Source organism: Babylonia areolata, chromosome 25 (assembly GCF_041734735.1).
Source record: "Babylonia areolata isolate BAREFJ2019XMU chromosome 25, ASM4173473v1, whole genome shotgun sequence".
Classification (NCBI taxonomy): Eukaryota; Metazoa; Mollusca; class Gastropoda; order Neogastropoda; family Buccinidae; genus Babylonia; species Babylonia areolata.
The window spans coordinates 16,507,913-16,523,438 of record NC_134900.1 but is presented as its reverse complement, the minus strand read 5'-3'; the positions used below and the strand labels follow the sequence as shown (position 1 = coordinate 16,523,438).

At 41.1% G+C, this 15,526-nt stretch overlaps 1 protein-coding gene across 1 annotated transcript in view; it reads left to right on the top strand.

Moving 5' to 3' along the window:
- The window catches only part of LOC143299736 (urocanate hydratase-like), a 32,499-nt gene extending 17,748 nt beyond the window's left edge, over positions 1–14,751 (top strand). Inside the window, 11 exon segments of the mRNA XM_076613119.1 lie at positions 923–1,020; positions 2,168–2,276; positions 3,175–3,263; positions 3,785–3,855; positions 6,351–6,449; positions 7,395–7,494; positions 9,083–9,164; positions 11,316–11,364; positions 12,527–12,577; positions 13,740–13,826; positions 13,828–14,751. Coding sequence (XP_076469234.1) covers positions 923–1,020; positions 2,168–2,276; positions 3,175–3,263; positions 3,785–3,855; positions 6,351–6,449; positions 7,395–7,494; positions 9,083–9,164; positions 11,316–11,364; positions 12,527–12,577; positions 13,740–13,826; positions 13,828–13,890 — 898 coding nt within the window. The 3' untranslated portion in view covers positions 13,891–14,751.
- The last annotated feature ends 775 nt before the right edge of the window (positions 14,752–15,526 follow it).

Genomic DNA, 15,526 nt, shown 5'->3' with positions numbered 1-15,526 from the left:
GCTACTACCATGACTACTGCAGCAGCAGTTGCCGCTGCTACACTACTGCTGTTACCATCAGGCTACCCTTGCTGCTGCTATACTACTACTGTTACCACTACCATTGCTGCTGCTATACTACTACTGTTACCACTAGCATTGTTGCTGCTATACTACTACTGTTACCACTACCATTGCTGCTGCTATACTACTACTGCTACCACTACCATTGCTGCTGCTATACTACTAATGTTACCACTACCATTGCTGCTGCTATACTACTACTGTTACCACTACCATTGCTGCTGCTATACTACTACTGCTACCACTACAATTGCTGCTGCTATACTACTAACGTTACCACTATCATTGCTGCTGCTATACTACTACTGCTACCACTACCATTGCTGCTGCTATACTACTGTTACCACTATCATTGCTGCTGCTATACTACTACTGCTACCACTACCATTGCTGCTGCTATACTACTACTGTTACCACTACCATTGCTGCTGCTATACTACTACTGCTACCACTACCATTGCTGCTGCTATACTACTACTGCTACCACTACCATTGTTGCTGCTATACTACTACTGCTACCACTACCATTGCTGCTGCTATACTACTACTGTTACCACTACCATTGCTGCTGCTATACTACTAATGTTACCACTATCATTGCTGCTGCTATACTACTACTGCTACCACTACCATTGCTGCTGCTATACTACTAATGTTACCACTACCATTGCTGCTGCTATACTACTAATGTTACCACTACCATTGCTGCTGCTATACTACTAATGTTACCACTACCATTGCTGCTGTCATACCACTACTGCTACCGCTGTCATTGACAATCTTCAAGTGATTCAATATGATGACACTGGACATTGGAATGAATGACGTCACCCTGAGCGTTACTGGTCGTATGTGACAGCCTTCGACGTCAGATCGCCGCCATCAACCGTCTGGCCAAGCGGGGCATGTTCTTCTGGGACTATGGCAACGCCTTTCTGCTGGAGGCGGGACGGGCTGGTCAGTCATTTGTATATTATGTGCTTGGTCTTTGTTTCTTTACGTTGGTGGTCATTTATTTACTGATTTTGTTTGTTTGTATAGGTTCAGGATCATTTAGCTATGTATTTGTTGATTAAAAGTCAAGTCATTTCATTCATTTATACCTACCTGGTTTTTGTTGTTGTTGTTGTTGTTTTTGTGTTTTGTGTGTTTTTTTTTGTTTTTTTGTTTGTTTTTTTGTTCAAGATCGTGGTTTGGTCTTTGTTTCTTTACGTTGGTGGTAATTTATTTACTGATTTTGTTTGTTCGTTTTTTTGTATAGGTTCAGGATCATTTAGCTATTTATTTGTTGACTGAAAGTCAAGTCATTTAATTCATTTATGCCTACCTGGTTTTTGTTGTTATTGTTGTTTTGTTTTGTGTGTTTTTTTTGGGTTTTTTGGGGTTCAAGATTGTGGTCATTTATCATTATATTTATTAGTCAGTTTGTTCGTTTGTTTGGGTTCAGGATAATTTATTTATTTATGAGAAGCCAGTCCTTTATTTATCTATCTGTTTGTTTGTTTAGGATTGTGGTCATTTATTTATTTATTCATCTGTCTGTTTGTTTAGGTACAGGATCATCCATTCATTTATTTGTGTAGGATTATGGTCATTCATTTATTCCTCTATGTGTGTGTTTTTCGTTTCTTTGGGGTGATGGTCACTTATTTATTTATTTATTCATTCATTCTTTTTTTCTTTTTTTTTTTCATTTGCCGTTTTGCATTATCCGGTTTGAATCCCCCATCCCCCCCATTCTCTTCCTATCCTTGTTTTGTTTTTCTTACTCCTTCGTCATTCTCCATCCCCCTCCCCCTTTCTCTTATGCTCGTTCTTCTCTCTTCCTCCGCCGTAGTTTAAAAATCCCATTTCTCACTTCCTTTTTCCTTCCACTCTCATTCTTCTTCCCTTCTTCACCCTCCTCATCTCCCCCTCCCCTCCTCATTCCCTTCCTCGCTCATCCCTTCTTCCTAACAACACCGTCCTCTTCCTTCATCTTCCTCCTTGTCCTGCCCATATTCATACTTCTCCAGCCGTGTACAACTTCCTCCTACCCCCCCCTCCCCCGCCCCCCCTCCAACCCCAATTTTAACGAATGAATTTCAATGTACACCACCCCCAGGTGCCGACGTGGGGAAGGAGGAGGGGATGCACGGTACCCGGTTCCGCTACCCGTCCTATGTGCAGGACATCATGGGGGACATCTTCTCTCTGGGCTTCGGGCCCTTCAGGTGAGGCATCGGGGATTGCAATGTGCTGGCCATACCTACGTCCTGGCCCCGCCCCCACACCCCTCATCTCACGAGGGAACCACTGCTCAAACAATAACCATCCCATCCCCACCTCCTTACAGAACAACCAGCCCCGGCTCTACATGCGAACCACTATACCCATACGACCCCCCTGTAACACCAAACCCCGGCTCCAAATGCAAAGAACTACTATGATACCCATATGACCCCCTATACCAACAAATCCCGACCAACATGGAAACAACTACTATGGTACCCATACTAACCTTTACTGTATCAACAAACCCGGATCCTACATGCAGATAACTACCATGATACCCATACGACTCCTAGAACAAGCCCGAACCCTACATGTAAACAACTTCACCTATACGACCCCCGAAAACTACTATTCCTGACCCCACTGCATGCAAACAACCAGGATAGACACTAGAATTCCCAGAGATATGTGTGTCTATGGTCGGTCGGACTGGTCTGTCACAAGCGGCTTTCCAAAAAACAAACAAACAACAAAAGGCACGCTCCATCACACATAGAAGAATGCATGTAGGCCTATGTTCCATAATGAATAATCACCGGTGTGAGACGAATAGTCCTGTGTGTTTGATAGTCAGGCCTATATTTGTTAATCTATAACAGATTGCGTGCGTTTATCTCCAAGGCCATCAGCCATGTGATACGTTTAAACCAATTAAACCAATGCCAAACTGAACTGTCGTGAGTCTTTATGACGAAAATTTGAAATGCAACGATGACGTCATGTTGCAGATGGGTGAGACTTAATGACGTACATTAAAAAAAAATCTGGCGTCATGTTGCAAATGGTTGGGTCTTTATGACGTATATTTTACATGGTCCCCATGACGTCATGTCGCAGATGGGTGTGCACATCAGGGCAGCAAAGTGACCTGGAAAAGACAGACGAGATCGCCACCTCAGTTTTGGAAGACATCATGAAAGGAGAAGGTGTGCTGAATTTGCTTGTTGTATCAATCAAAATTAATGGCTTTCTGTGTTGACTCATTTTGTTTCAGTCTCTGCTGCATGTGTTTGGGGGCCTGGTTGTCACTTTGTGTGAACTTGACAAGCGGTACTTTCTGTAGATTACAGTGCGCATGTGTGTGTGTGTGTGTGTGTGTGTGTGTGTGTGTGTGTGTGTGTGTGTGACAGAGAGAAAGAGAGAGATAGAGAGAGAGGATGGTGACTGAGGGAGAAAAGAAGACCGACCGAGACAGGATGCATGTCTGCATGTGTGTGTTTCAGCATGTATGTTTATCTGTGTGTATGCGTGTGTTTGCAGGCACGCGTGTGCACATACGCAACATGCGCGTGCGTGCAAGTGTGCTTGCATGCGTGTGCGTTCGCGTGTGTGTGTGTGTGTGTGTGTGTGTGTGTGTGTGAACCCATTAGTGTGTTTCTTGACGTGTGTCTAGGTTTGCCAGCTTGTTTCGTGTATTTACCGTTGACTTATTGATCACACCCTGCAGTGCCAGCAAGTGTGAGACAGCAGTACACAGACAACATCCGATGGATAAAGGAGGCTGGGTCACACAAAATGGTAGGCAGTCAAACTTTTTCTCTCTCTCCCTGTCTTTCTCGTTCTTCCCGCTGTAGACCTTTCTTTCTTTCTATCTTTCTCACTGAGTCTGCTTCTCTTTCTGTTTCTCTGTGGCACCTAAGACCTAAGTATTAAAAATGCTTCTTTTTTCCCCCCAAGAGGCACTTTGGCACTTTCTGAATGAGAGGGGGTTGGGGGGGTGCACTTTGGCACTTTCTGAGAGAGAGAGAGATATAGGCAGTTTGGCACTTTCTGAGAGAGAGAGAGAGAGAGAGAGAGAGAGAGAGATGGGGGCACTTTGGTACTTTCTGAGAGAGAGAGAGACAGAGATGGGGGCACTTTGGTACTTTCTGAGAGAGAGAGAGGGGGGGGGGCACTTTGGCGCTTTCTGAGAGAGGGAGAGAGACAGAGGGGGTGGGGGGGACACTTTAGCACTTTCTAAAAGAGACAGAGATGGAGAGATACAGAGAGAGGGGGTGGGGGTGGGGGGCCACTTTGGCACTTTCTAAAAGAGACAGATAACGATAACGATAACAATTTTTTATTCAGATAAAGGCCAAAGCCCCTTACTGAAGGGGGTGACATTAAAGAAAGATAAATAAGATTTTACATGACATACTATGCATCTGCAACACAAACCAACCAAAAAAATAGCTGACACAGATGTTCAACAACATTCACGTCGTAACAATTCTCAATCTCTTCAATGTCTCATATTTATAAATGGCCAAGTTGCACAGAGTAGACTCATGTCTTGACGACATGAGCAAATTAAATCTGAAGTTAGATGGATCTTTATAATACTTTGGCTGGATTAGTTTTTGTCTGAGGTCACTGAAGCAGGGCAACATAATACAAAATGTAGCTCGTCTTCCTTACCCAGTTTCAGTTTCACTTTCACTTTCTCAAGGAGGCGTCACTGCGTTCGGACAAATCCATACACGCTACACCACATCTGTTGAGCAGATGCCTGACCAGCAGCATAACCCAACGCGCTTAGTCAGGCCTTGAGTGCATGCTTACATATTTGTGTACCTATGAAAGTGGATTTCATTTTACGTAATTTCGCCAGAGGACAACACTCTCGTTGCCATGGGTTCTTTTTCAGTGCGCCAAGTGCGTGCTGCACACGGGACCTCGGTTTATCGTCTCATCCGAAAGACTAGACGCTCAGTTTGATTTTCCAGTCAAACTTAGGAGAAAGGGCGAGAGCGGGATTCGAACCCACACCCTCACGGACTCTCTGTATTGGCAGCTGAGCGTCTTAACCATTCTGCCACCTTACCCAGATTACATAAACGACAAGTAAACACAGATTCCCTTAAATTTCCGTATCTAAAACAATGAGTAGCAATATCAGAAACACCAAATCAAAATTTTGTCAATGCACATTTTATAAATCTGTTGAATACCAACTCAATGTATGGTTCAATGACATGCGATGTCTTGAAGAGTTTAAACTGTACAAATCTATCACTGCTTTGTATATGATCATGCCAGTCTTGCCACCTGCAATCAATAATTCGTTGTCCAAATCACTTTAAAAAACCGGCAATATCTTCAACCCCCTGATTGTCCCACACAAATACAAAACCATAAGAATTCAAACACTGTCTAACACTCGTTGCCCACGTCTTTTTGCCATTATTATCTAAAGAATATAACATATTATAAGCTTTAAATGGAAATCTGTTTTCATCCATTCTAGTCAATTTCAGCCAATATTTGATACATTTAATATATGAATTCAAATAAATCGGATATCTCCCCAACTCACCATAAACAAGATCATTTGGAGTTCGACTGTATACATTGAGAAACCGTTTCATTGCAATACTAAAAGAGACAGAGAGACACAGAGAGAGAGACGAACGCATACCCAGATATTAAACTATGTTTGAGTGCACAGTTATTGCATACTTCATATGAAGTAGAGCATACATCAAAGCAATGCCTCTCATTCGTTGGGACCAAGAGGTCTGTATTTTGCTAATAATGAAGTATGTTTTCACCCAGAAATGTATGCTATAACTAAAGGATTTGCAAAACAGACGGATCTAAATATTGTGAACAGAACTGAAATCACATACATCCACAGACAATGCAAGGTTGTATTTCTTGGTATAGGTCTACGTTATGTTCACTGTGGGTGTTTTTTTTTTTTTGTAAAAATAATTGTGAGTGTTTTGAATGCATTTGTCTCTGTGTGCATGCATTCATGTGTCAGTGAGTTTGTGCGTGAGTACAGTGTGTGCACTTGTGTGTGTGTGTGTGTGTGTGTGTGTGTGTGTGCATGTGTGTGCGTGTTTGTGCACGTGCACGTGCCTGTATGTGTATGCATGCACAGATGCACATGTACACGTGTGTTATACCACCGTACAAAATATATTACAGACATGATCACTGGGACAATAGCACTTTTTTTTATCTAGCAAAAAATATGAACGCCTTTGAGACCTGTTGTTAACAAAGGATTGCATGCTCTGTACACACAGGTGGTGGGGTCACAGGCACGCATCCTGTATGCTGACCAGACTGGGCGGTCAGCCATTGCTGTCGCCTTCAACAAGGCCATCGCTGATGGTCAGCTACAGGTGATCTAATTACTATCACTGTGTGTGTGTGTGTGTGTGTGTGTGTGTGTGTGTGTGTGTGTGTGACAGTGTATGTGTCATGGTTTGTGTGTCACAGTGTGTGTGTGTGTGTGTATGTGTGTGACTGCAGTGTGATAGTGTGTAGTATTTGATAAACTTGTCTCAGTTGTGTGTGTTGCTGAACACTGTAATCAGCTGTGTTATGCTGTATTGCATGATATACCATTCTGTACAATACTATTGTGCATTCTGTGCATTACTGTATTGCATAGTTCTGCTGTGCTGTGTTGTACTGCATTGTGTTTTGCTGTCTGATCGGGGGTGTGCATGCTGAGTATGTTCTTGTTTCCATAACCCACTGAACGCTGACATGGATTACAGGATCTTTGACGCCTGTTTTTGATCTTCTGGTTGCGAAGTGAATTCAGGCACTAGCAGGTTTGCACATATGTTGACATGGGAGATATAAAAAAATAAAAAAATCACTACACTTAACCCTCCAGGTGTGCAAGACCAGGAATCGAATTATTACAGTGATGATATCAATAGTGATCAGAAACCATCTACCTGAATATCTAGTCATCAGCCCCATCCACATGTAATATGCAGCTTCTGTTCAAACGCGCGCGCGCGCACGCATGTATGTGTGTGTGTGTGTGCGCGCGTGTGTGTGTGCGTGCATGTGTATGTGTGTGTGTATGCAGTGCGTGCATGCGTGAGTATGCACAAGTTTTTATATTGATATGCACTTGTATGTATCTTATTTCTACTGTGTCTGTGTTTGTGTATGATTTTCGATTTATGTTCGTATCTTGTTATGTACTATCCCCCCCCCCACCCCCCCAATATTCTTTGTGACCCCGGTACACTTGGTAATAAAGACATATTCTATTCTAAATAGCTGTAATACCAACAGAAATAACGTGAACTATGACATGTACACAGGGTCCAGTAGTGATCAGTCGTGACCACCATGACGTCAGTGGTACAGACAGCCCCTTCCGGGAGACCTCCAACATCTACGATGGCACTGCTTTCTGCGCCGGTCAGTACCACTTGTCAGATGCCATATGTAGTATCCTATTTTGTATTTTTTCTATTTTGTATTTCTTTTTATCACAACAGATTTCTCTGAGTGAAATTCGGGTTGCTCTCCCCAGGGAGAGCACGTAGCGATACTACAGCACCACCCTTTTTTTTTTTTTCCTGCGTGCAGTTTTATTTGTTTTTCCTATCAAAGTGGATTTTTCTACAGAATTTTGCCAGAAACAACCCTTTTGTTGCCGTGGGTTCTTTTACGTGCGCTAAGTGCATGCTGCACACGGCACCTCAGTTTATCATCTCATCCGAATGACTAGCATCCAGACCACCACTGAAGGTCTAGTGGAGGGGGAGAAAATATCGGTGGCTGAGCTGTGATTCGAACCAGCGCGCTCAGATTCTCTCGCTTCCTAGGCGGATGCGTTACCTCTAGGCCATCAGTCCACATGTACGAGTTGATATCATATCTCATCAATATCTTTGGTACCCAACCCCCCCAACTCTCCTAGAATTATTACCCCCCTTTTCCCACCACCTGCCAAGAGACATCCAGTATCCATATGATGGCACTGTGCTCTGCACTTGTCAGTACCACTTCATAGATGCCATACATAGTATCATATATATGTATCATCTCTCATCAACATCTCTGGTACCCAACTCCACCACTCTCCTAGAATTATTACCCCTTGCCTCCACTCACCCCCACCCCCACCCCCTCCCAAGAGACCTCCAGCATCTATGATGGCACTGCGTTCTGTGCTGGTCAGCACCACTTGAAGACCCCTCACCCCCCACTCTCCTGGAATTATTACCCCCTTCCTCCACTCACCCCCACCCCCTCCCAAGAGACCTCCAGCATCTATGATGGTACTGCGTTCTGTGCTGGTCAGCACCACTTGAAGATACCTTATATAGTATCATATCTATGTATGTCATCTCTCATCTGCATCTCTGGTACCTGACCCCTCACTCTCCTGGAATTATTACCCCCTTCCTCCACTCACCCCCACCCCCTCCTAAGAGACATCAATTATCTGTGAAGTGCACTCTGTGCTGGTCAGTACCTTGTGAAAGGTACCATATATAGTTTCATATGTATGTATCATCTCTCAGCATCTCTGGCACCCGACTCCCCACTCTCCTAGAATTATTACCCCCTGCTCCCACCCCCTCCCAAGAAACATCAAATATCTATGATGGCACTGCGTTCTGTGCTGGTCAGTACCACGTGAAAGATACCTTATATATACTTATCATATGTCATCAATATCTCTGGTACCCAACCCCCCTCCCCTCCTCCAAGGGATATTACTCCCTCAGACTCCCATCTATGTGGTTTACAACAGGAATGAAGCAGCTTAACAAATAATACCCATGAGTAATTCTGAAAGGGGGGGGGGGGTGGGGTGTGAGTTTGAATCTTATTTGTCTCACTCATACAGCAATACAGAATGTCGTAAAACAAATACACCCATAAGTAGTGCAGAAGTTTGAAAACAAACAAACAAAAAAAAAACAACAACAACAAAAACCAGGAACAAAACCCAAACAACCTTGAAATAGCTGAATCTTGTTTTTCATATCTGCAGACATGGCCATACAGAATGTCATCGGAGACAGCTTCCGTGGTGCCACATGGGTAGCCATTCACAATGGCGGTGGTGTGGGATGGTGAGTTAGTCGCTGTGGAAACTGTTGTAAATTACAGTAGAATTGAATAGAATAGGATATGTCTTTATTACCAAGTGTACCAGGGTCACAAGGAATATTGGGGGGGATAGTACATAACAAGGTACGAACATAAATCGAAAATCATAAACAAACACGAACATATATCGAAAATCATACACAAACACAGATACAGTAGAAATTAGGATACATACAAGTGCATATCAATATACAAACTTGTGCATACTCACACACACACACACACACACACACACACACACACACAGTATGCTTCATATGTGATTCCTATTATAGAGTTGGATGTTAGTAGAGAAAGGGGTTGGGAAAGGGGGGAGAGCAGGGGATCAAGTGAAAGATGTGACATTCTCATCAGAGGAAGAGAAGGAGGAAGAAGATTAGATGATGATGATGATCTTTCTCTATCTCTGGACCTTGCAATTGGAATGAACTTCCTCTTTCGCTTCGTCAAGTCTCCACACTCAGCTCTTTCAAGTCTGTCCTTAAAACCCACCTCTTCCCAAAATAGCCTCCCTTGCCTGCCTCTTCCTTGTCTTTGGTTTCTACAGTTTTAGAGTTATGCATGCTTGTAAATGACTGGTGCGAAAGCGCTTTGATTTGTCTCTGCACAAGATTCAGCACTATATAAATACCATTATTATTATTATTATTATTATTATGTTGATAAAACGAATAAGGAGTGAAAGAATTAACCCTTCTTATCATCATCAACAACCTGACTCTGTAGTCATATCATACCGTCAGTTCTAACAGACATTAACTACCGATCTAACAAATACAACGATACTGACTAGTTAATTAAGTAACAATTATGATAACTGTAACTGACACTAACTACCCATGTAACAAATAAACGATACTGACTAGTTAATCAACTAACAACTGTAATAACTGTAACTGAGTCACTGACACAAACTACCCATCTAACAAATACAACAATACTGACTAGTTAATTAACTAACAGTTATAATACCTGTAACTTAACTTTGAGGACAACTAAAAGCTTCAGTGAACACATCTCAAATAAAGGTGTCTAGCTGAAAGACACTGAGCATATTATATATAATCACTATCTCTAGAATCTATGTGCTTGGGGAAAGATCATACTGAGTTTGTTCGCATATGCGTGTGGCATACATGCATGAGTACATGTGTGTATCTCTGAGTGCATGTGTGCACGCATGCTTTGTGTGTGTGTGTGTGCATGCATGCACTCGGCATTCTTGCATGTGACCACACAAAAGCAAAGTGAGTCCAGGGAATAACTACATCGTAATTATACTATATATCATAATGTAACCAGTCTTCAGCATGTTATAATGAATATCACATTGTGTAAAATGAAATTACAGTTGACTGGAAAATGTATGCATGAACGACGGGTGCAATAGCCGAGTGTTTAAAGCGTTGGACTTTCAATCTGAGGGTCACGGGTTCGAATCTCGGTAGCGGCACCTGGTGGGTAAAGGGTGGAGATTTTTCCGATCTCCCAGGTCAACATACGCACAGACCTGCAAGTGCCTGAACCCCCTTCATGTGTATATGCAAGCAGAAGATCAAATAAGCACGTTAAATATCCTGTAATCCATGTCAGCGTTTGGTGGGTTATGGAAACAAGAACATACCCAGCATGCACACCCCCAAAAACAGAATATGGCTGCCTACATGGCGGGGGAAAAATCGGTCATACATGTAAAAAAGCCCACTCGTGTACATATGAGTGAACGTGGGAGTTGCAGCCCATGAATGAAGACTAGACTAGATGAGACGTATGCATGAACATTGGATAACAGTAGCAGATGAGCTCTTTATCTCACTACCTAATCAGCACTTGAAAGGAAAGAACTGGGAGTTGAATACTTTTGCAGCATAACTGTTTGTACAGTTTTCGTTGATAAAATGCAGTTTCTGGTGGATAGCACCAAACATTCAAAATGTCTTGTTCTCAGAAGCAACAAATATACAAAAGACATACATTACAGTCTGGAAGTGACTGATAAACTGATAACAGTGTTAACATTAAATGAAAATCAGCCTTCAGTTTTAAAGTCTTTCAAAGTGCATTGGATTGGAGGATAGCATGTTGTATGTTTTGTTGTCTGTCTTTTCTTTCAGGGGTGAAGTCATGAACGGTGGATTTGGCCTTGTGCTGGATGGCAGTCAGGTAAAATAAATGAAATATGTTATTCTAATATTACATATCATAGCTGTCTCATTAAGTATTATGTTTTTGAATATTGTAAAAAACAAAACAAAAAAAAACTGAATGTACAAAAATATTTGGAAACCTTACAATTATTCAAAAAAGACATTCAATCATTAATTTCTACCATAAAATCAAGACCACATGCCATTCCAATGTTCTCAAATCATCTGTCAACCTTGTGATAGAATTCATCAAGAAACAAATTCAAAGGTTTGTTATCATACTGGTCTTGATGTTCATAATAAACACACAAAAGTGCCTTGCATTTCTCACTTGCAAACTGTCTCTATATTTCCTTAATCATCTTTTTAGTCATAAAAAAAAAACACCAGAAGAATTGTTGACCTGCACTTGGGTTTCCTCCACTACAATGTAAAAAAAAAAAGAAGAAACATTACGATTTAATCATTGACTTACTTGTGTAAACAAAGTGAGTCTATGTTTTAACCCGGTGTTCGGTTGTCTGTGTGTGTCTGTGTGTCCGTGGTAAACTTTAACATTGACATTTTCTCTGCAAATACTTTGTCAGTTGACACCAAATTAGGCATAAAAATAGGAAAAAATCAGTTCTTTCCAGTCATCTTGTTTAAAACAATATTGCACCTCTGGGATGGGCACAAAACAAAAAAAAAAAAAAAAAAATGAAGCCTAATTATATGCAAACTGCATTTACTGTTATATTTATATTTTTTGTATTCTCTAAACTTGGCACTGTGATCTGATATTCTGACCCAACAACAAGAGCAGTCATTATTATCATTTTTTGTTCAAACAGGAACTTCTTTTGCTAAGCATGGAAGTTTTATTTATTTTGCAAACGTTTTGGTGCAGATAGTAAAGAAGGGAAATTACTCTGTAATTAATGCTAGGGGACTTAATTTGCTTTAAACTGATCTTTCTCATCTTAAACATTACATTTTGAAATTATACTCAATACATAAAAAGCTTGGATTTTTTTTAAAAGTGTATCACAAGTGAGTCTTGAAGGTCTTGCCTCTCTTGTTTTAAAATGCGTCTTCTTTGCCCATGCACATCATGAGCCACATTCATATATCTCTAGCAATCTGTAGACATTTGGCATCCTGTTTATATGAATGTTGCATCCATGTCTGTGACACAGGAGGCTGGACAGCGAGCCAAACTCATGCTGAGCTGGGACGTCGGCAATGGGGTGAGTCATCATTAATGTAAATGTTTATGTATCCTCTTGTGTGTAATGCAGAATTGTTGACCAATGGGTTTGGAAGAGGCATCTTTGTACTGGGATAGCCACAAAATTTGGCCAACAGAGCAAACCTATTGACCCCCCCAGTTTGCATCAATTTGACGTGGTACAGTATTTGACACCTTTTTTTTTTTTTTGGCCGGAGGGTGCAGTAATGAAAACTTATGTCATGTTTCTATCTTCAGCTACATGACAAACTCACTTTCCATCCTTGTGAAAAAGAGAAAAGCTTACCTTTTCTTTTTTTTACCTTCTGTCAGGTCTATCATATATGAGGGGAAAATAATCATAACACAATTTGCTATAGCAAAATAAGATAGAAGACAAAAAAAAAAAGAAAAAAGAAAATCCCGACAGAAAAAATAATCTTCAAAAACTTTGTGAATTGTTGGTATAGGATTTAATATATTTGGAAGAAATACTATCAAAAAGACAAATACAGCAGCTAAATACTGCAGGGACTCCTCTCTCGAGTCATATCATCACTTCACGGCAGCTGTTCACTAATTGTACTTTTGATGCAAAGTCTTGCAATAAACTGTTTTTCTCATAGTTGGACTGCAGGGTTGATGTAACATATTATGATGTATTCTTACTGGAAATATTGTATCGGAGAGCACTTTCAGCAGAATTCATTTGATTAGGTGCTGTTGTATGATAGTCAGTTGTGTTTGACTACGACCATCAGAACAGCAGAGGAGTCAGCTGCTGTCCCAACTCTATGGGCTAGAATTTGATTATAGTGGAGAGCGTATTGCCAAAGTTACACCCCCACTCTCTCAGCCAAGAGGGTTTTAGAACAGTCAACGTTGGGATCGTTCCCAAAGGCCAACTAGCCCCCAAGGCTGCACCACTAAGAGTCAGTGCAATCTTGCCTCCTACTTTATGAGTCATAAATCCTTCACAGAAGACTAAGCTGTAAATGACTTCCCATTGCAACGGAGATACCGTTGGATCATACAGCTCTCACTTTGCTGTTGGCCTGACTGTAAGCTTATGTCAATCTGTGATATAAAGCTGAGTGTTGGGCCTACGCTATATAAATAAACTAATTATCATATTATTATTCTTATCATTACTGTTAACTGAACTGGTCCACTGCCTGCAGGTGGCGAGGCGCTGCTGGGCAGGGAACCAGCTTGCATACGAGACAGTCTGCCGCTCCATGGATGATGACCCCCGCCTCAAGGTCACAGGTGCCGCACCGTGTGCAAGACCTGGGCATCATCCATCATGCACTGAACCCTCAGGACCAGTGACCTACGTCAGGGGATGGACTGTATCAAGATTGCGCTTTGGTACCCCCTCCTTCTGTTCTTCATTTTTGTGCACCGGTGTTACCCCATAAAAATCATGATAGGATTTGTTTTTTACATCATGTGAATGATTTCTTAATATTTTCATTTGTCCAAGTTTCTTTTAGTCCCTCCCTCTGTATCCTTCTTCGTTTGTGCAGCAGTGAGACCAAATAAATCATGATGCCTTGAACTGCTTCATATTACTTTCATTTTGTCTATGCATATTGCCACCTGACCCAAACAAACTCTCCAGAAACAAGTTAAAACTTCTAAAACAGGCAGTTTTCCCTGTTCTTTTTACTCGTTCACTTTACAGAAGCACTACTGCCATCATAGAATTTTATTCCTATAAGACCATGTTGTTTACAATCCACCTGACAGAAAGGCCATTTTTGTGATCCCCCAGTTGTCAAGCAAGTTAAAACTAGGTTCTTCATTATTAGATCAAATCTATACAAAAAACAAAAAAAAAAAAAAATCTATGAAATATGACACCCCTCAAAAACCAAACACCCAACCAAAAAAAAAACAAACAACACCAAATGTTTGCATCAGATCCTAGAACTGGCGTTCTACAGTGACTCTTGCAGCAGAAATGTGAAGACCATAACTGGGGAAGGGAGTGGGAACCTTGGAAAAAACAAACAACAACAAAACAGTGTCTTTACCATAATTATATTCAACCAGTTAAATATTCAGTAAATTATCCAGAATATTAGCTGTCATAGGTACAGATAAATCAATGAAGTGTATTTGAAAATGGAGTTGTGATTGTGATCAAAGCTCCTTTAAAGAAATAAAACATCAGAAAACAGAACCATGTAGAGGGGCCTACATTATTTGAAGTGTCTGTTTATGTCTGACTTGCACCTGTGTTGGTTTTCATCAGTTATGATGTTATATCTGACACAGCACTGTTTTTATTCAAATAAAATTCAGATGTGTCTTTGAGTCATCTATCTGTAATAACGTGAATTTGTGTACTTGCGCCCCTGACTGTGGAAGAATGCATGTGCGCACAAGTCAGCAATATTTGTGAGTTGATGCGTATACATGTGTCGGCACAATGCTCCCGTGTACACATGTAGGCATATGTTTAATGTGGGTACACAAAATCTGTGCATGTATGTCAGAATGTGTGTGTGTGTGTGGTTGTATGCAGAGATGTATAGGTGTGTAGATATTTACGTCTATTGATATTTGTGTGTAGATATTTGTGTCTGCCAGTGTCGAATTGCGTAAGTTTACCTAAATATTCTACCACTGTACAAGTACTTTCATATTATTATGTGTATGATAACATGTGTAGAATGCAGTTCCCAGCAACAGGCATGAAACAAAAGTTCCATTTGTGCTGGTAAACGGTAAAAAAAAAAAAAAAAAAAAAAAAAAAAAAAATTACAGTCAATACTACTGAGAGCCAAGCTTCACTTCTCCATGCCAACTCACAGTATTCACTGCATCACTGCCCAAGGAAATATTTAGAGGTGTGACACATGACAAACAGCTCTTCGGGTGCTGAAATTTCAAGGAAAGTAATCCCTGCATAGTTTTTTGTGAATTCTACAGTCATGTGCATAGTGCTGCCTGATAATCA